The sequence below is a fragment of the Amblyomma mixtum genome, chromosome 3 (genome assembly GCF_055824585.1).
Source record: "Amblyomma mixtum isolate Tamu chromosome 3, ASM5582458v1, whole genome shotgun sequence".
Classification (NCBI taxonomy): Eukaryota; Metazoa; Arthropoda; class Arachnida; order Ixodida; family Ixodidae; genus Amblyomma; species Amblyomma mixtum.
Genome location: NC_143014.1, coordinates 21,640,797 through 21,662,882, shown reverse-complemented (window position 1 = coordinate 21,662,882; position 22,086 = coordinate 21,640,797). Strand labels below are relative to the sequence as shown.

Genomic DNA, 22,086 nt, shown 5'->3' with positions numbered 1-22,086 from the left:
CAAACTGTGAAATTCGTTCGTTTCATGAAAACTCCAGCCTTCACCAAATTTCATCTGTATTGTCCACTTTCACCAACAAGGCACATCATAGGCAGCACGGACACCAGTCAAGAAAAAATATATGAGGAGATGTCACCTCGCCGCACTGCCGCTAACGATGCATGCACAGTCGGCAGGAAGTGGCAACAAGGTATGGGCAACTGTTCATATGCAAAAAGACATCGGCGCCGCTGTGCAGTGCTCTAGAACGACATACGCACGTTCGAATTCAAAGCGTTCAAATAAATGTCATGCCAGTGACTTGCAAAGACGGACGACTTGTGGGCTTTAACTAAATTCCTTGACAAGGATGGAGAAGGTCTTGTCGGCCATCGAGAGGGGCTCCCCATCACTTAGAGAAAAATAGGCCATTGTGCGGTGTATTCCCGCTAATTCCGACAAAAACTAAACTGCAGCCTGGGAACCTCGAAACAGCGTTTCTTCGCACAAGTTCAGGAGCACATTGTACAGTATTTAGCTTTAACCTGTAATGTCCGACGTATCGTCCATTACATCGAATGTAAAATTGTAATTTCGTATTTTTATTCGCAGAACTACATGAATTGCCACGAAAATTGCAGAAGTGGGTCTTTTCAACTTGGTTATCATCACAAGGTCAAAGCGTCGGCAGACAGAGATGGAGGAGGCCATGCCGAAAGATAAATTTGCCCAAAACCTGACCACAGCGACAGAACATCTTAAATTTTCTGTGGCCACAATGGTGCACTGGCAGCTGGTGGTGACGTCATGAACTTTGCTTTGCACTAGCTCTACGCGCCTGCATATGTGTATGCACTTTTTATCGTCTCTAGACTTTCAGAAGTCATCAAAATGAACTTAAATTAATTATGATCTAATCTTTCTTACCTCTCAGGTTTCTGCATTTCTTCGACGAAAGGTGATGAAACCCTGGATGTTGACAACTTTTAACCGGCATTCTCAACACACTGCAAGGTTTAAATTGGCCCGTACTCCACTTTTCCCCATTAACAGTGCAATGTATTGGCGCTTCCCTCCGCTGTATTGAATGGGCAGTGACGGGCTAAAGAATTTTTAGAAAAAAATGAAATTTTTTTTACCAACCCTTGCCCTTTGACGTTTCCAGGAATGTAGCGGAAAGTAGTTCGGGAATTTTCTTTTCGTGTTTCGATATCTTACATGAACTACAGCACGGTAACAAACGAAGGATTGCACGCTACGGAGAAAATAAGAAAGAATGGTAGAAGTACCAACCTGCGCCAATGCAGCCATTAATTGTAGGAATAAGGTACGCTTTTTTGTGTACGTGGCACCATTTTTAGCCGCATGCGAGACGAAAGCACTCACGGTTGACGGTACCGATCAATGACCTCAGCGTAAATAGAGCACGAACAGGCCTTGGAAACGATTCTAGCATATGCTAATTCGGCTGAACTTTTGGCTTGACCAAAACAGCAATATTTCGTTTAAAGCCTTGCCTCTCTCTTACACATGCAGCAGAAGTGCAAAATACTGGGCACGCGCACGCCAAAGAGCACTGCCATAATTTCATACGCTTCTGGTTTTTCCACTCTGGCTGATTTGTAGCGGTGCTGTTGCCGGAAGAAGGCGCTGGAGCCTCGCGCGCTGAGTACACACGACGGGGGCCAGCAGCGACTGATTTCATTTGACGAGTGCCCAACAAACGACGCGCTGGAGCAAGAGGCAGCGGAATAGCACGCAATCATTTGCCTGGCAGAAGAGAATAAGGCAAAAGATTGGATAAACTAGGGCCGTAAACAAAGAAAACTCTCGATACAGTATATCTCCAGAATTTCGCGAGTTCTTCGCTAAAACCCTAGTCTGACGAAAGCATGCACCCTTTTTGAAGTAGCTGCCAGTGGGTGATCTCGCTCCCGACAGTCATGCAGGACCGTATGGCCTATGCCGGACTAGTCACATGACGTTCCATAGATCGGAGCTCCGGAATGCTTATGCTTCAAGCGCAAATTTTGCGGTGCCGATTTTCCTGCGCAAGCACCGTAATCTTGACGAAAAAATTGCGGCCACAAGGATTTTGCCGCCACAGGGCAAAATTTGCCGCCACAGGGATAATGTAACACGAAGGCAATGCTTTCGTTCGATGCGAACGATTTTAGACCCACTCACCTTTTCTCGAGTGATGCGATTCTATCCTTCAGTAAGGTTAAAGTCTTTGTGTAGTTTTCTTGAAGAAACTTCTTTTCTTGCTCATGCCTCGTGCGATTGTCGTTCAGCTCCTTTGTTATTCGTCGCTGCCAGTAGAGTTCCAAGTTTCTGGGTCACAACAACAAAGAAACGTAGGCACTTGATTACATTACAAACGCCATACAGTCCGAAATATTACATGCGGTGGGAACGGCTTTCGCTGCCCCCATCCCTCCCCCTTTCCAAAACAAAAACGTGGGCCGAAGTAAAAAAAATGCGAGCGTGAAATGCCATCCACGATCAGGCCAGCCTGAAGAACAAAATATATCATTGGAAACGCAGACCTGTACGGCATTGCAAGAAATAACACTCCTCCGTGAGGCGCAGGCTCTGCAGCATTCTTCGCTCAGTTATTTCGAAATGCCGCTGAGATACTATGAATCCTTCTCGTCTTGAAGGTGGCTGTTGAATTTACATGAGCAGCTATTGCATGATATTACAAGCGCTAAAGGAAAGGAGTCTCACAGCAGATATACTATCATGATGGAAAGAAACGCTAATAGCGCGGCGCCTACGCGCTGCGCTGTTCGAATTTCTTTTGATGGCGCTTTTACCTGGGTTGTAAGAAAGATACCTGAGTCGCCCTGGAATGCATCACCGACAACCCTAGCAGCTTTTTGCTACCACTGAAGTTAAAGCGTGTTTAAAAGAAACGCGAACAGAGTGGAGCGATAGTATATGTAAACACGGCCAAAAACATAGCGCATCATATCAAACTAGTGCGATTCAATGGTACACGAAGCGATCTTTGATGATTTATATTGGTTAGAATTTTCTGTTTAAACTGAAAAACGCCAATACACCGAATTCATTTTCTGAAACTCAATTTCAACCGAAAAATTTCAGTATTTCTGGCATGCAAGTCACACCTAAGTGGCCACTAAATACTAGTTAAAGTGAGGACAAAATTAAGAAAGTGCTGAAACCAGGAACGCAGTGAGACAACAGCACCTTTGGAATTAAGTACGGTCGTTATGGGTTATGAGGCACTGACCCGCGAAGTCTGAGATGCTGTTGCAGACCGCGAGGCTTTCCATCCTAGCATTGCGCTTTTGGCTAATGTAGCGCCGTCTGCTTCGACATTTCATCCGTTTAGAGCCGCCGCTACGTTAAATAGGTTATTCCGCAGCATGTAAGGATGCTGACGACTCTTGAAAGCAACCGTCAATGCGAAACCATGCATAAACGACACAAAAGTGTCATTTTCCGACTTCCGAGACGGTTAACCGGCAGTTATACATTGCCGCCCTCAGCACGGCTCCACCAAAATATCACCGACAAACGCAGCAGGAAGCGGGAAGCACAGCCGTTTACTGGGGCGAGGCTCGCCGAACCGCCGAGCTCATATAAGACAAAGAAGACGCTCGGCCACGCGCTGGAAGTCGACGCCTCACGGGCGAGGAAAAGAATACGTAAGGCGGAAAGTTAACGGCGCGAGTATCTTCGTGGAAAGGGGCTAACGGGAGTACTACAGCTTTATTCGCGGCACGTGGATTATTTCGGACGACGGTTGTCGACAGGACCGGACAGTTCCTTGAGGGAGTACTCGTAGGTCACCGCGCTGAGGCGGCGTAGCACCTGGTATCGACAAAACTAACGGCGAAGAAGCTTCTCAGAGCGCCCTCGCAAACGGATCGGGCTCCAGACCCAGACTTGGTCACCGGGTGTGTAAATCACCTCCCTGCGGCGGAGGTTGTCACGCTCGGCGTCACGTTTTTGTTGGCGCCGGATTCGTTGTCGAGTAACTTCGCGAGCGGCTTCGGCGTCATGAACAAATTGGTCAGCCGCCACGACAGAAGAGGGAGCAGGATCCGGAAGAAGCATGGCGTCCAGCATCCTCAAGGCTTCGCGACCCTGCACCAAATGGACCGGAGTGAAGCATGCCGTTTCATCGAGTGCAGTGTTGTACGCGAACATGAAGTGAGGCAGGATCCAGTCCCAGTTCCCATGGTCATCGTCGACAGACATCGAAATCATATTGACAATTGACCATGGATGGATGGATGGATGAATGGATAGGAGCGGCCCCTTTGAAGCGGGGTGGTGGCAATTGCCACCATGCTCAGCTTTTCTTCTTTATTTTTTTTGTTTACTGTGTTGGCAATTCTCATTAAGAATCGCCACCATCTTTACCTGCGGTTTCCTACAATTCTAACCTTATGCCACATCACTGCTTTTCAGCCACCAATCCTCCAATCGCTTATTGCTAACTTCCACTGCAGATTTATTTACATGACCATTGTTATCTTTAAACCCTAGGGCCTCAGGAAGAGTGACTGCGCCTGCATCGACATCCTGATGGATACCGTCACATTTGATTATGAGGTGTTCAATTGTTTCCACAGATCTACCACACACTGCACATGTGTCATCTTCTTCGTTAAATTTCTTTTTGTAGCTGCGCGTTCTAAGACACCCTGACCTAGCTTCAAAAACTAGGGCACTGCCTCTTCAGTTATCATAGAAAAATTATTTCCTGATCTGCGTTTTCCAGTATCGATATAGTTCTACACTATGTTTCTTTTCCACTGAATTCATCCAATTTTTAACTTCCGCGTTTTTAACCTGTCGTTTAATGCTCTTTCTTTCTCCGTCCTCATGACCTGCATACTTACTGGTTAGTTTTCTAGTTCTTTTCCCCCACTGTGAGTCAACGCCCTTTGTGTATAAATATTTAAATACCTTAGCTGCCCACCTGTTATCGTCCAATTTCCTCAGGCGTTCTTCATATAGTATTTTACTCTTAGCTTCCCGTGCTTCGAACGATGCCCAGCCCATATCCCCTTGTACTGCCTCGTTTGTGGTTTTGCCGTGGGCACCTAATGCTAATCTTCCAACAGCTCTCTGATTTACGTCTAATCTCAACTGAACTTCTGCCCTTAAGCACAGAACCGCATTGCTGAAAGTAAGTCCCGGCACCATTATTCCTTTCCAAATACCTCTTAGTACTTCATATTTGTTGTACCCCCATAATGCCCTATGTTTCATTATCCCGGCGTCTCTTCGTCCTTTTGCCCTAAGAGCCTGTTCGTGCTTTTCCGTGTATATCTGCCCTTCGTTTAGCCATATCCCGAGGTATTTGTATGCGGTCACTTTGGGTATTTCGTGGCCTTGTATTGTAAGCACCTGGTCAGTTGTATCGTTAAAAACCATCACACCTGATTTAGTTGCGCTAAAACTGAATCCTAGAGCGTCTCCTTCGTCTCCACAGCAATTAACCAAAGTTTGTAAATCTTACTTGCTATCTGCTAACAGTACAATATCCTCCGCATACATTAAACCCGGGAGTCGCTGCTCAACTACATTTCCGCCTAATCTGTACGACAGATTATAACCTACATTACTTTCTTCTAGCCTTCTTTCCATATTTATCACGTAAAGCATGAACAGCAGCGGTGATAGAGGACAACCTTGCCTTAATCCTTTGCGCACCCCCACAGTTGTGGTACTTTTTTCCCTTCCCATGTAATTTCAACTTCATTATCTCGGTAGATTTCCTGCAGAAAATCAATTACGTCATGACCGATACCTTAATCTTTCAATATGCTCCACAGGAGTTCCCTGTTCACGTTATCGTATGCACCGCTTATGTCCAGAAAGGCTAAAAACAGAGGTCTGTTTTCCGCCTTAGCTATTTCTATGCATTGGGTAAGCACGAACAGGCTATCATCTAAACGCCTACCCCTTCTGAACCCATTCTGAAGTTCTCCGAGTATCCGATTACCTTCTACCCATGCCTGCATTTTTAATTTCACCGCCTGCATGGCCAGCCTGTACATAACAGACGTTATCGTAATCGGACGGTAGGATTTGATGCTCATCTTATCTCCTTTCCCTTTATAAATCAAATTCATTTTACTCTGTCTCCAGCTGTGTGGAATTTGCAGATTTGTTATGACTGTCTCCAATGCTTTTATCAGCGCTTCCTTGCTTCTTGGGCCAAGTTAATTAATCAGCTTAATTGGAATTTCCTCTATCCCTGCGGATGTGGTTTTAGGAATATTCGCTTCCGCCTTTTCTCAGTTAAGACTAGTCAGTTCTAAGCTGTTCTCTATTGTGCTGTCCTGTGTTGCCGCCTCACTTGGAAAGATTACCCCATTGTCGTTGCTAAAAGACGCAGCTATAAATGATGTAATGTAGTTCACAGCATCGTCTCCCTCTAAACATTTTCCCTCAGCATCTATAATCTGTCCCTGCGTTCTTTTATTTGTTTTTCCCAACAAGCTTATATGGTTCCAGAATTTTCTTGGCCCCCCTTTATTTGCCTCGCGAACTTCAGCCAGCCATTTATCAGAGGACTGCTTCATTTTAGCCTGGACTAGGACCTGAACTTGCTGTTTCTTTTGTCGATAAGATTCCCATTTTTCGCCTATGTCCTCTTCAGATAACTGCGCCTTCTTTGCTTCTGTGTGTTCCCTTGAAGCCACCCGTCGTTGTTCGATGGCCTCCTTAATTTCCATATTCCACCAGCTTCGTGGCTTCCTCTTTCCTCTCCAGCGGTTTACTCCTTTCACTTGTTTCATTTTTGTAGCGATGAGCAGTTCTAACTGATTATAACCCCACTTTGCCATGGGGCGTTTCTCGATTACTTCTTCTATTTCGGCCGATATTAGCGCTATTTGTTCATCGTTTAATTTTGCGTGGTCTTTTTGACTTCGCTGCATTTCTCTTTTGACTAGGGCTCGCAACTGTAGACTAATGCGTTTATGATCACTTCCTAGGCTGTACTTCCCCTCTTCGTCTATTTCCATTATTGCGAGCTTGCTATAGATGCCCTGCGACATTAGACAGTAGTCAATGGTTGTTTGCCTGTTACGGGACTCCCACGTGATTTGTCCCTCACATTTAGTTTCTCTGTTGACAATAACTAGTTTGTGCCGCTCACACAAGTCTAGCATTTACTTCCCGTTACAATCTCTGTATCCATCCAGATCCTCGATGTGGCCGTTCATGTCTCCAAGCAATATAATATCGACACCGTCTCCAATCTGCTTTATATCGTCGTTGAGGCACTTAACTAGGTCCTTGTTTTCTTGCCTGCATTTGTCCCCGGTCCGTAAATAAACTACCCCTAGCCATGTCCTTTTGCCAGCAATTGTACCTGATACCCAGACATGTTCTTTGCACGTTGATTTTATTCTTTGCCAATTTGTTCCTTGATGTATCAGCATACCTACGCCTCCTCCCTTCTTCTTCGTTGCTGTTCTGTTGCACCCTTCCCAGATATAGCCATCGATTTAAGGTGGATCTTCTAGATCCCTCAGATGTGTCTCGCATAGAGCGTACACACCTACTGCTCCGTCCTTTAACTGCTGTTCTATTTCTAGCCATTTCGCTCTCTTTCTACCCCCTTGCATGTTTATGTAACTGATCCTGGCGTTAAATTTCTTTTTCGTAGTTTTCTTTCTGGGCCTCCTAGCGGCCATTTTGTTGGGCTCAGCCGCCATTGTTACATTTACTACATCGCTCCTACCTACCCCTAAGCCCTGAGCCACCGTGGACCCCCTAAAAAAGCTACCGCTCGGCCTCCCAGGCGCCCGCCTATATCTTCTCCTACCCTTCCACTGAAATGGATGCCATCTCGTACAAAGTCTCTGCCCGAACCTGCTCTGTGCACTTCCTTGTTTATGTCTACCACCTCAAAGCCTTTCTGGAGGCCTAACTGCCTTATCTCTCGATTAAAATTCACAACGTCGTTAGCAACTTCTACATTCCTTCCTTGTACCTCCGGCACTGTACACACCACGACCTGCGCTTGGTGTGCTATCGCCCTTATATCGTCAACTCCCTGAGCTAATCTTTTGCCTACTTGTGCGGCGTTCCCATTCAGGACATCATTTAGCCCCGCCGCTACCACTACCAAGTTACGCCTTGCAGCCTTCTCGGAAAGTTCACTTTTAGTCCCTCTCAGAACATCGTCCATTGTCCTTCCTGGAAACACCCCGACTGCTACCCGCCTATCACCCTTCACCCGGTCCAGAATAAGCGCCCCATGTTTGAGTCACCAGCGATAAGCACTAGCCTACTCTGCCCCTCCCTTCTAACTTCCGGATCTTGCTGCCTCTTATCAGTGACTGTGACCTCATTTCCTGGAATTAGCTCGCTCCCCTTCTCAGTATCGCCTCTCGACTTCCCAGCTGCCACCTGTGCTTAGCTGTTGCTGCCTGAACATGTCCGACCTACTGGCTTCTCGCTGTCCATGCCAGTGCAAGCCCCATCCACGTGGCTGGCGCTGGAATGCCCGCCATTGTGGCTTCCAATGGCGGTGTCAGCCGTTTTTGACTCCAACTGACAAAGCTGTTCTTGAAGCTCACGCTTCTCTGCCCTCTCTATCTGTAACTCTGTTTCTAGAGCATCCATCCTTAGAGCTAGTTCGCTGTTCGCCTGTTCAGCCCTGTCCAGGCGTGCACCTAATACGCAGAATTTGCACATAAAATCTGCGCCTTCGGCCTCCTCCACCGAATCGAACCGCGTTTCTTTTAAATTCACCGACGCCTCACACTCCGTACAACTAACCTTCAGTAGCTTAACCATCTTAGCAACACTCGATTGCTAAGGTAACCAAATGCTAAGGTAACTACAGGCTCAAGACAAACAAACTTGAAAACACGTGCACAAATAAAATAAAATTCTGCCTATAGCAAATGCCGATCTATCACTTAGAAAAAAATAGGTATCTCTCTAAAGGATAACGCACAAAAAAAAAACCTGCCGGCCGAATAGTCCCGGCCAAATATAGGTCACTGACCTAAATTCTATTCCTTAACCTGCACTTCCCCTAACAGCCTAAAAAACTAAACACACTTTTAAAACCATTAAAGGAAAGTACTCATCTATTTTACGCAGTCGCTCTCCCAGTTGGTCCGGTCCCGGTCTCCACGCGTGAGAGACCATTTCCATTTGGGGAAAAGTGAGCGCCACCTGTCGTGCAAAGAGGGAAGCTCCACCGGAACTTTTGGTTGGAAAGTTGTTCCCGAGCAGACATGTGCAAGGCAGCGTTCAGCAGTTCTCGTGCGCTTGTTGTGTTGTTTCAGTGTTGTTTATTTGCCGGAAACGTGCGTTTGCTAACGAAAGAGGATGACAGAGGAGGAGAACCTCCCATTTGAGTTTTTAGAAACGAGGTGGAGCGAAGATTTTTCGCGTGGTAGCCTGAAATGTGTGGCTAAATACCTCCACTCCACCACCTCAGAGGTTGGCCAGGCTCATCGCGGCTGGTCCTTCAAGGAGGAAGGTTACGTCAGAAACTTGATGATGAATCTTCAAGCAACTAACGATGAACTCGATTTCGTGAGAGTGGCGCGTCCGCGCGGTCAGTGAATACCGGTGTTTATGTGACAACGGCATGGTTCGTCGTTAGTAACGGCCTTCCTTGTCGTTGGTTTCTCGTCATTGGAACGCTTTCTTGATAGGAGAGGAGTTTCTGCTAACTTCGTACAGCACATTTTGCTGCTGGGCACACTTAACTGATCAGTAACCGACCCGTTGTACTATCTCAATAATGGCTCGTGCGGAAACGGCAGAGCGTTGCTTTGCGTGCTGACGGACCGCAGGAGCGTTAGAATGAACGGACATACGCGAGGTTGCGCTCTGCCGTGCTCCCGCTGTTCAGATAGCACGGCTTGACATTGTTGCATTTATGGTGAGTGTTCATACTCATTCGGTTTCCACCGAATACGCACGTGTGTCGATGGCAAAACTCTTCTAGAACGACCGAGCTGCGTGCACTTGGCAGCAAGCGCGAAATACAGCAGGAACATCCGTTTCGAAACGAGCTGGGCCGGAACCTGACCTTTGTGCTTCCTTGGTGAATGAAGTAATTCGTGCAGCCGTAGGCCAAGCAATGAGCTGGCATTTTCATTCACGCTGCAAAAGCGAGGCAAAGAGCTCACATCATTCGCCGCACTACAGCCAGGGAATGCACGGCCGGCTCATGTTTTCCAACCAAAACCAAATCGCCTATAGAGGGCGCTGGCTGCGCCTTCGCTGCGCATGCGCAGAAACTTTTCCGCAAATGGTCAATTGTCTTTTTAAGCCGCACAGTCAGTCCGCTGGTTTGCGGATGGTAAGCTGTAGTCTTTCGATGGCTGGTGCCACTGAGTCGAAGTACCTCGCTCGTAAGTGACGACGTAAACGCGGTTCCCCTGTCAGTTAATACGACTGTAGGGGCTCCGTGACGGAGCACAATGTTGAGAATGAAGAAATGTGCAACTTCGGCTGCGGTACCACGGGGAAGGGCCTTGGTCCCACAGTAGCGGCTAAGATAGTCAGTTGCAACAGCAGTATACCGGTTACCCAGTGAAGACGCCGGAAATAGGCCGAATAAGTCCATGCCGACCTGTTGAAATGGAAGGCGCGGGGAGGGGGGGGGGCGATCGATAGGCTGCAGGAGTCCGGCTGGTTTAGTCGGCACCCTGGCCCCAGAAGAAGGGTTGAGCGTCTTTCGCCAGGCGGGTCAGAGGTTTTGCTAGCTTGGAGAAATCATGAACAAACCGGCGATAGTATGCGCAGAGGCCCAAGAAACGACGGAGGCTCCGTTTGTCTGTGGGCTTGGGGAAGGCAGCTACGGCGGCCGTCTTTGCGGGGTCTGGACTAACGCCTCGAGCGCTGACAATGTGACCAAGAAACTTCAGCTCATGAAACGCCAAGTGACATTTTTCTGGCTTGAGAGAGAGACCAGTGGAACGTATGGCCTCGAAAACAGCACGCAAACGTTTCAGGTGCTCATTGAACGTGTTGGAGAAGATCACGACATCTTCGAGATATAGGAGGCACGACTGCCACTTCAGACCAGACAGCACGGTGTCCATTATTCGTTGGAATGTGGCAGGGACCGAGCACAAGCCAAAAGGAAGCACCTTAAACTCGTATAAACCGTCAGGAATAATAAAGGCGGTCTTCTCTCGGTCGCGTTCGTCGACCTCTATTTGCCAATACCCACTGCGGAGGTCAAGGGACGAAAAGTAAGCGGCATGGTGCAGGCGGTCTAGGGAGTCATCAATGCCTGGCATAGGGTACAAATCCTTTTTCGTGACGTCATTGAGGCGTCTGTAATCCACGCAGAACCTGAGGGGGCCATCTTTCTTCGTGACGAGGACAACAGGCGATACCCAGGGGCTCGTGGACGGTTGTATGACGTCGTTCTGGAGCATTTGTGTAACTTGGCGGCGGATGGCGTCACGTTCATTTGAAGACACCCGATAAGGGTGCTAACATAGTGGTCTTTGGTCGTCAGCAACGATGATTCGGTGCTTGGTGAGCGGCGTCTGTCGCACCTTGGAAGTTGATGCAAAACAGTCGCGGAAGGAATAGATGAGGTTTTCCACGCAGCGCTTCAGACTGGCCAAGAGGTGCAGGTGTACGTCGGTCGATGACGACGCCTCGTCGAGGTCTGATGCGGTGGACAAAGAGCACGGCCTGGTGCACTCTCCAAGCTCGTCAAAATAAGCGACGACCTCTGTCTTCCTGTAATGTTGTGGTTCACGGGTAAAGTTGGTGACTAAGATGTCGGTGCGACCCTTGGCAAGTTATACTAGGCCTTCAGCTACACAAACTTGCCGAGCGAGTAGCAGCGACATGTTCGCTTCAGCGATGCCAAGAGTGCCGGTGCTGTCATTACACTCGACTGTGACAAACTTGCTGGCTCGCGGAGGGATCGTTATGTGGTCGTCACATAGGCTCAACGTTACTCTGCTGGTCTCGGTGTTGGTGCCAACGGCTCGCTGGGCGGAAAAAGATACCATGAGCTCCCGAAGGTCGATAACCACACCATACTTTTAAAGGAAATTCATGCCCAGCATCAGATCTTTGGAACAGTCACGTAATACGGCAAAGGAGCCAGTGAAAGTAAGACCGCGGATCTGGATGCGGCAGGTGCAGACGCCGATCGGCGTCACTATATGGCCACCGGCAGTGTGAGTCACGGGTCCATACGGAAGCGTAAGAATCTTACGGAGAATCGTGGCGAGCTGACTCTTCATCACAGCAAAATCAGCGACGGTATCGACGAGTGCGGTCACTCCATAACTGTCGGCGGTCACTAAAATTTCAGCAGAAACTAATCATTCGCAGCACGTCGGTGTCGTCGGATCGGGTCGTCGTCGCCCAGGCCGTCGCGTCAAATCGTCGGGTGGAGGCTGTTCACTCTGTGCAGCGGCGGCGGCCCTACCCCCGGAGGACGCAGTCTTCAGCTTTCCCGGCGAGGCGACGTGCGTCTGAACTGACCAGAGGATCAGGGCCGACTGGGCGAAGCAAAGCGCCTCGGAGATGGCTATCGCGATTGGCGCTGCTGCGAGGTCGGGGGCAGCACGTCAGCGGAGAGGTACTTCTCTATGCTCTGCGGTCTTTCACCATAGCGCGGTCCAGGCGCGTCCGGTGGGAATCCTCTCAAATCCATACGCCGGTACGGGCCATTCCGCAGAATATGGCCCGGCTCCCTGCAGTGGTAGCAGAGCGGGCGATTGTTCAACGTGCGCCAAACGTGCGCTTTGCTGAAAGGAGGGCACAGGTCCTCCTGCTGCTCGACGGGGCGCAGGTAACGGTGGGGTGGTCGTGGTCCGGCAACGGGGTGAAACGCTTGCGGCGCGGGGGCAGGTCGCCGCAGGGCATCGCTGAAAGACATGACGTGCGGCTGCGGTAGTGGTGCTGGTGGTGGCTGCACCGCTCACCGGATTTCGTCATGGAGGACGTCCCCTGTAGAAGCTATGGTTGCCGACGGAGCATTCAAGCGGAGGTGTCGCAGTTCTTCGCGGACCATGCTCCGTACAAGCTCTCGCAGCGCCTCATCCCCGGGGCCTGCAAGGACGCGAAGTGGTGAGCGGCCGCTACATTTGCCTGACGGCCATATTGGACACTCCGTTCCTACAATGAACGCTCCATGCTTGTAGCTTCCTTGGTGAAGGCGGCGACGGTTCGCGGAGGGTCGCGCATGAGGCCAGCAGACAGCTGCTCCTTCACCCCACGCATAAAGTGCCGTACCTTTGTAGCTTCGGACATGGCAGGGTTGGTCCGATTGAAAAGGCGTGTCATGACCTCTATAAACATGGCCACGCTCTCGTTGGACTGCTGCCACCTGGAGCGAAGGGCAATTTCAGCATTTTCCTTTCGTTCGCTCGAGCTGACTGTGGCGAGCAACACACGGTGAAAAACTGCCAAGTTGGAGAAGGACGCCTCGTGGTCCTTCTCCAACTTCTCCAACGTTTTCGGCGAGTCGTTCAGTGCGAAATACACATTAATCAGCTTCCGCTCGTCGTCCCACTGGTTGAATACAGCCACACGGTCAAAACTGGCCAACCAATCTTATACATCATCGAACCGGTCGCCGTGGAAGGATGGTGGCGACCGAGGTGCGAGAAGGACGAACGGCGGGGCACTGCCGGAGTACTGACCTGTCTAGCTGCCAGTGGTGGACGTCATAGCCCGCACAGGCCTTGTCAGTGGCTTAAACTTGGGTTACAGGCCTCCCAGGCGATGGCTCGCTTTGTGGATGGGTGTGCTGTCCGCGCGTCGGGCAGAAGTATCATGGCTATCGTCGAGGTCAGCGTACATAGTTTGGTACCCAGCACGGCTCCACCAAATGTCACCGACAAACGCAGTAGGAAGTGGGAAGCACAGCCGTTTACCGGGGGGAGGCTCGCCGAACCGCTGAGCTCATATAAGACAAAGAAGACAGTCGGCCACGCGCTGGGAGACAAGGTTCGGCCACCAGGTGGCGCCGGCAGAGTGTCAGCAGTGTCAGCAAAATGGCCACTAGGAGGCCCAGAAAGAAAACTACGAAAAAGAAATTTAACGCCAGGATCAGTTACATAAACATGCAAGGGGGTAGAAAGAGAGCGAAATGGCTAGAAATAGAACAGCAGTTAAAGGACGAAGCAGTATGTGTGTACGCTCTATGCGAGACACATCTGAGGAATCTAGAAGATCCACCTTTAATCGATGGCTATGTCTGGGAAGGGTGCAACAGAACAACAACGGAGAACAAGGGAGGAGGAGTAGGTATGCTGATACATCAAGGAACAAATTGGAAAGAATAAAATCAACTTGCAAAGAACATGTCTGGGTATCAGGCACAATTGCTGGCAAAAGGACATGGCTAGGGGTAGTTTATTTAGGGACCGGGGACAAATGCAGGCAAGAAAACAAGGATCTAGTTAAGTGTCTCAACGACGATACAAAGCAGATTGGAGACGGTGTCGATATTAGTTTGCTTGGAGACATGAACGGCAACATCGAGGATCTGGATGGATACACAGATTGTAACGGGAAGTTAATGCTAGACTTGTGTGAGCGGCAAAACCTAGTTATTGTCAACAGAGAAACTAAATGTGAGGGACAAATCACGTGGGAATCTCGTAACAGGCAAACAACATTTGACTACTGTCTAATGTCGCAGGGCATCTATAGCAAGCTCGCAATAATGGAAATAGACGAAGAGGGGAAGTACAGCCTAGGGAGTGATCATAAACGTATTACTCTACAGTTGGGAGCCCTAGTCAAAAGAGAAATGCAGCGAGGTCAAAAAGACAACGCAAAATTAAACGATGAACAAATAGCGCTAATATCAACCGAAATAGAAGAAGTAATCGAGAAACGCCCCATGGAAAAGTGGGATTATAATCAGTTAGAACTGCTCATCGCTACAAAAATGAAACAAGTGAAAGGAATAAACCGCTGGAGAGGAAAGAGGAAGCCACGAAGCTGGTGGAATACGGAAATTAAGGAGGCCATCGAACAACGACGGGTGGCTTCAAGGGAACACAGAGAAGCAAAGAAGGCGCAGTTATCTGCAGAGGAAATAGGCGAAAAATGGGAACCTTATCGACAAAAGAAAGAGCAAGTTCAGGCCCTAGTCCAGGCTAAAATGAAGCAGTCCTCTGATAAATGGCTGGCTGAAGTTCGCGAGGCAAACAAAGGGGGGCCAAGAAAATTCTGGAACCATATAAGCTGGTTGGGAAAAACAAATCAAAGAACGCAGGAACAGATTATAGATGCTGAGAGAAAATGTTTAGAGGGAGACGATGCTGTGAACTACATTACGTCATTTATAGCTGCGTCTTTTAGCAACGACAATGGGGTAATCTCCCCAAGTGAGGCGGCAACACAGGACAGCACAATAGAGAACAGCTTAGAACATACTAGTCTTAACTGGGAAAAGGCGGAATCGAATATTCCTAAAACCACGTCCGCAGGGGTAGACTAAATTCCAATTAAGCTGATTAATGAACTTGACCCAAGAAGCAAGGAAGCGCTGATAAAAGCATTGGAGACAGTCATAACAAATCAGAAAATTCCGCACAGCTGGAGACAGAGTAAAATGAATTTTATTTATAAAGGGAAAGGAGATAAGATGCACATCAAATCCTTCCGTCCGATTACGATAACGTCTGTTATGTACAGGCTGGCAATACAGGCGGTGAAATTAAAAATGAAGTCATGGGTGGAAGGTAATCGGATACTCGGAGAACTTCAGAATGGGTTCAGAAGGGGTAGGCGTTTAGATGATAGCCTGTTCGTGCTTACCCAATGCATAGAAATAGCTAAGGCGGAAAACAGACCTCTGTTTTTAGCCTTTCTGGACATAAGCGGTGCATACGATAACGTGAACAGGGAACTCCTGTGGAGCATATTGAAAGATTTAGGCATCGGTCATGAGGTAATAGATTTTCTACAGGAAATCTACCCAGATAATGAAGTTGAAATTACATGAGTAGGGAAAAAAAGTACCACAACTGTGGGGGTGCACAAAGGATTAAGGCAAGGTTGTCCTCTATCACCGCTGCTGTTCATGCTTTACGTGATCAATAGGGAAAGAAGACTAGAAGAAAGAAATCTAGGTTATAATCTGTCGTACAGATTAGGCGGAAATGTATTTGAGCAGCGACTCCCGGGTTTAATGTATGCGGACAATATTGTACTTTCTTGGGATGGCGTTGCGCACATGAACAAACGTACACAGGAAGAGGCAGAAGACAGAAAGAGCGCAAACTATCAACTAGATTTATTGCAAAATAGTCAAATTGCAAATTATTGCAAATTAAAGCAAAATAGCCCGCGAACTTTTAGAAGCTTTCCGCATCAGAGAAAAAGGCGGAAATTGTATTAGCGATACCTCGGTCACCTTATATGATAGGGAAAGGAATTTTATCCGTAGCTTTCGCTGACCTATGCAGGCCTGACTTGATATCCCCTTCCCCCTTGTCCTTATTTTCCCTCTCCCTATTCTGTTTTGCACGTGTGTAAGCTGCATACATATTCTGTTGCGAAAGCAATAAATCTAGTTGATAGTTTGCGCTCTTTCTGTCTTCTGCCTCTTCCTGTGTACGTTTGTTCGTGTGCGCAACGCCATCCCAAGAAAGCTATGCACCAACCGCTCCAGCAAGAAGTTCTTCTACATTACTTGACAAGCACTGAGGGCCCTTTTTTGAATGTTTCTCCTTCACCTGTCCAAGTCAACGCCTGCGTGGACCTCATTGTCAGCTCAACTTGCCGCGCCAGGTACCTCGCCTTCTGCTTGCGGAAGGGCTTCATACCTCAAGATGTAAGTGCGATGTTCGGCCTCCTCAAACCAAGAGCGGGCCTTTTGAAGCGCATTTGCAGGTACATCAGATCTGAACTTTGGCGTCAAGTACGCAGGTTTCAAGACCTTTTGCGATCGCTTTGTTACGCTTTAGACCCTGGATGGCTGGCGGAAATCAAGTTACGAACCGCCAGAAGATTCGCTGCTCAGATGACTGAATTTTGGTGGGCTAAGTGCCTCCAGCAAGCCATAGCCTGCACCAGAACATCGTGCAAGGCGCATAGTCCAAGAAGCCTTCTAGTTTTGGACGATGTAGCGCTGCCTGAGGAGGTGGCTGGCATTCTTAGCAAGGGTCCGAAGTACAGTTATGAGCCGTCGGTTCCAGCTCACGACCTGTTGGCGTTCAATCGTCGTATTTCAAGCAAGGCCAACGGAGAGGATCGGGAGAGGTGCCTCCTGGAGGGAGTAGAGGCTCTAACTAAAACTGTTTCCACGGCTTCCACGAGGCATATCAAAGACCCAGCTAGAAGCGTAGTTACCTTCTTCAGGCATAACAACCTGCGGTTACTTGAGGCCGACAAGAATGGAGGATTCGTCGTCCTAAAAGAAGCTACGTTCAACGAGAAAGCGGCACAAGCTATCGCTAAGAACTTCGTACGCGTCAAGCCAAGTGCCACTAGGATCAAAATTTTTTTTATTTATTTATTGATACTGCGATCTTTTACAAGACCTTCGCAGGGTGGGCACACAATACATAAATTCTGGAAACAACAAAAACGACCTCAGGAACAAGCAAACAATACAAGAACAATTGATCAACAATTTAAGATTTAAGCAAGGCTTCAGCGCTGTGCAAAGATCTAGATTTGTGTAAGCTTGCAAGCTCGATTATCAACTGCAAAAAGAAAGCGCTGTCAGTTTTCTTCACGGCAAAAACACACAAGGACTCTGTGCCGTTTAGGACTATTGTAAGCGAGAAGGGTTCTTGGCAGATGTTAATTAGCCAGTTTCTGCAAAAACATCTTTGTGCTTTACAGATTGTTGACCCTTTTTCGACAAAAACTCTGGTGAATTAGTAGGTTTCTTGGATTCCACTGCCAATATTGGCTACGCCTTTTCCATTGATGTGGAAGATTTATTTTATTCAGTGCCTCACAATGAATTGTTCGCGGCTGTCAAAGAATGCATTGAGTGTTCTGGTGAAATAGGGTTCCAAAACTCAGCTGGGGTTTCTGTAGATAGCTTCATGTCCCTGTTGGAATTTTATTTGCAAGCCACCTTTATCTCTTTTAAAGACAGTTTTTACATTCAAAGACAAGGCATTTGCATTGGATCCTGTGTCGCCCCGATCCTCTGCGAAATATTTTTAGCTGCTATTGACCGTTCCTTGAATGTAGAGCTTACTAACCACGGTATTCTTAAGTGTTTTAGATATGTTGATGATTTTTTAATTGTTTTTTCGAAACAAAGAACGCTGACCTACACTGATTCAGTTAGCAGTGTTTTAACTCTTTTTGTACAACATGGCAAAGGCTCGGTTTTCACGCACGAACTCCCAGCCAACGGTTCATTGCAGTTTTTAGACATAAAAATGCAGGTTGGCTCGCATCATGTCTGTTGGAAATATGCTCCTCGAGCACAGAAAGCACTACTTCCATTTGATTCTGCACATTCAAAGATTGTGAAAAGAGCAATTGCAAACTCGTGCCTAGAATCATCCTTAACCAAATCATGCGAGCATGAAATGCATTCCAGCTTCCATAATCAGATCCCCAGGCTGCTTTCAGCCGGATTCCCCTGCTCGCTCATCACAGCGGTAGCCGAGAACCTTCTCCAGAAGACAAAGAAAGGCAAGCATAGCTGTGACCTTGAGCGCTTGCGGAGTGCTAAGCCGACGGTGCTTCCTTACATGCACAAAGTCGCCCACAAATTAAAGAAAGTGGCAAACAGGCATGGTGTTCCGGTGGTTTTTTCGGCTCCAAAAAAGCTTGCTGGGTTATGCTCCAGGATCGCCGAGGAAGGAGCCCCACGGAGCGCATGTACAATAAAACATGCGGAACAATATGTCAAATGTGCCACGGGCGTGGTGTATCAAATCCCGCTCAAGTGTGGACGCGTGTATGTCGGCCAAACTGGACGCTGCATAAATGAGCGCGCAGGGGAGCATGCTCTATCTGTAAGAAAAAGAGACGGGGCTAACTTGCCTGCCCATTGCATTTCATGCTCTGGTTGTGAGCCGATACTCAATTACATCAAGATTCTGGGCAAGAGCAAAAGCAAAATAGCCCGCGAACTTTTAGAAGCTTTCCACAGCAGAGAAAAAGGCGGAAATTGTATTAGCGATACCTCGGTCACCTTATATGATAGGGAAAGGAATGTATCCGTAGCTTTCGCTGACCTATGCAGGCCTGACTTGATATCCCCTTCCCCCTTGTCCTTTTTTCCCTCTCCCTATTCTGTTTTGCACGTGTGTAAGCTGCATATATATTCTGTTGCGAAAGCAATAAATCTAGTTGATAGTTTGCGCTCTTTCTGTCTTCTGCCTCTTCCTGTGTACGTTTGTTCGTGTGCGCAACGCCATCCCAAGAAAGCTATGCACCAACTCGCCCAGCAAGAAGTACTTCTGCAATATTGTACTGTTAGCAGATAGCCAGGAAGATTTACAAACTTTGGTTAATTGCTGTGGAGACGAAGGAGACGCTCTGCGATTCAGTTTTAGCGCAACTAAATCAGGTGTGATGATTTTAACGATACAACTGACCAGGTGCTTACAATACAACGCCACGAAATACCCAAAGTGGCCGAATACAAATACCTCGGGATATGGCTAAACGAAGGGCAGATATACACGGAAAAGCACGAACAGGCTCTTAAGGCAAAAGGACGAAGAGACGCCGGGATAATGAAACATATGGCATTATGGGGGTACAACAAATATAAAGTACTAATAGGTATTTGGAAAGGAATAATGGTGCCGGGACTTACTTTCAGCAATGAGGTTCTGTGCTTAAGGGCAGAAGTTCAGTCGAGATTAGACGTAAATCAGAGAGCTTTTGGAAGATTAGCACTAGGTGCCCACGGCAAAACCAGAAACGAGGCAGTAGAAGGGGATATGGGCTGGGCATCGTTCGAAGCACGGGAAGCTAAGAGTAAAATACTATATGAAGAACGCCTGAGGAAATTGGACGATAACAGTTGGGCAGCTAAGGTATTTAAATATTTATGCAGACAGAGCGTTGACTCACAGTGGCGGAAAAGAACTAGAAAACTAACCAGTAAGTATGCCGGTCATGAGGACGGAGAAAGAAAGAGCATTAAACGACAGATTAAAAACGCGGAAGTTAAAAATTGGATGAATTCAATGGAAAGGAAACATAGTGTAGAACTATATCGATACTGGAAAAGGCAGATCATGAAAGAATTTTTCTATGATAACTGAAGAGGCACTGCCCTACTTTTTGAAGTTACGTCAGGGTGTCTTAGAACGCGCAGCTACAAAAAGAAATTTAACAAAGAAGATGACACATTTGTAGTGTGTGGTAGATCTGTGGAAACAATGGAACACCTGATAATCAAATGTGATGGTATCCATCCGGATGTCGATACAGGCGCAGTCACTCTTCCTGAGGCCCTAGGGTTTAAAGATAACAATGGTCATGTAAATAAATCTGCAGTGGAAGTTAGCACAAAGCGATTGGAGGATTGGTGGCTGAAAAGCAGAGATGTGGCATAAGGTTAGAATTGTATGAAACCGTAGGTAAAGATGATGGCGATTCTTAATGAGAATTGCCAGCACAGTAAACAAAAATAATAAAGAAAGAAAAGCTGAGCATGGTGGCAATTGCCTCCACGCCGTTTCAAAGGGGGCGCTCTCATCCATCCATCCATCCATCCATCCATCCATCCATCCATCCATCCATCCATCCATCCATCCATCCATCCATCCATCCATCCATCCATCCATCCATCCATCCATCCATCCATCCATCCATCCACCCACCCACCCACCCACCCACCCATCCATCCATCCATCCATCCATCCACCCACCCACCCACCCACCCATCCATCCATCCATCCACCCATCCACCCACCCATCCACCCACCCACCCATCCATCCATCCATCCATCCATCCATCCATCCATCCACCCACCCACCCACCCACCCACCCACCCACCCACCCACCCACCCACCCATCCATCCATCCATCCACCCATCCACCCATCCACCCACCCACCCACTTACCCACCCACCCACCCACCCACCCACCCATCCATCCATCCATCCATCCATCCATCCATCCATCCATCCATCCATCCATCCATCCATCCATCCATCCACCCATCCACCCACCCACCCACCCGTCAGTCCGTCCGTCCGTCCGTCCAGTGTGGCAATATGATGCGCACTGCCCTCCTTCAGTGCAGGGTGCAACCAGAACATGGCAGAGAAGCTTAAGAACTACGCTTCAACTTAGGTTTTTCTTCCACGGCCCGATAATTTAAATGCGGCATTTTTAGCTTTTGTTACGACTGAAGGACTTCCATCTGAGAGGATCGCTCTTATTACTATAATTTGTGTGTTAATTAGTACTGCATGACCTGCTCGGTATGAAGAAGAAATTGCCAGAAAATACGCTAGGACACTTTTGACCATGCAGAAACATCATACATTTCACGACAAAAAAAACTAACATTCGTCCGCAGGAAAAAAATGGGAAAAAAACTACCAAAGCTATGTTCTGAAATAAACGTTGAAAATAGTCGGTCGCGTTTTTCATAAAATAAAAACCGAAAAGTGAAACACCTAGTTACTTCAGCCCGACAGAGATTAGGTGATTACTTGATTTGCTGCGTTGCTTCGGACCGAATGCGCAGAACTTGTTGTTTTTTGAAGTCCAGCTCCAGTGAAACCGCGCCAAGATTTTCCTGCTGCGCTCGCACGAGGTTCTTCAGCTCTGAAATGTTGCCACTGTGGTCCACGTTGTTCCTCTCAAAGACGCTGTGGTTGAAATGGCAGCCCTGCAACAATCAGATGCAATGCAAAGAAATTTGTTTGAAAGAAAGGAATCTCGTACTAAACTGAGAGCAAAACAAATAAGTCCTCTCACCACAAAGAGAAGTTGAAGTGTTTTGTTAAGGTAAATTGATGACTCATAACTGTCTATAATCTCATTGCAAACTGAACGAATTACGAAGCAAAGCAAATCAGGCAAAAAGCCTCGTGAGTGCAATTTTCGTTTCACCAAACGTCATTAAGACACCATACACTTGAGCGCCACACTGACAACCAGCATGTGCGAAAGAAAAGACGCATATTAGCGAGGTTCAG

At 47.7% G+C, this 22,086-nt stretch overlaps 1 protein-coding gene across 5 annotated transcripts in view; it reads right to left on the bottom strand.

Annotated features, from left to right (window-relative positions):
- LOC149349408 (protein FAM184A-like) overlaps positions 1-22,086 on the bottom strand; it is a 152,474-nt gene that overhangs the window by 12,858 nt on the left and 117,530 nt on the right. For all 5 annotated transcript variants that reach the window (XM_089578311.1, XM_089578315.1, XM_089578314.1 and 2 more), the window contains 2 exons: positions 21,598-21,776; positions 2,167-2,313 (listed from right to left, as the gene is read on the bottom strand). In XM_089578311.1, coding sequence (XP_089434437.1) covers positions 2,167-2,313; positions 21,598-21,776 — 326 coding nt within the window. The remainder of the gene's footprint in view (positions 1-2,166; positions 2,314-21,597; positions 21,777-22,086) is intronic.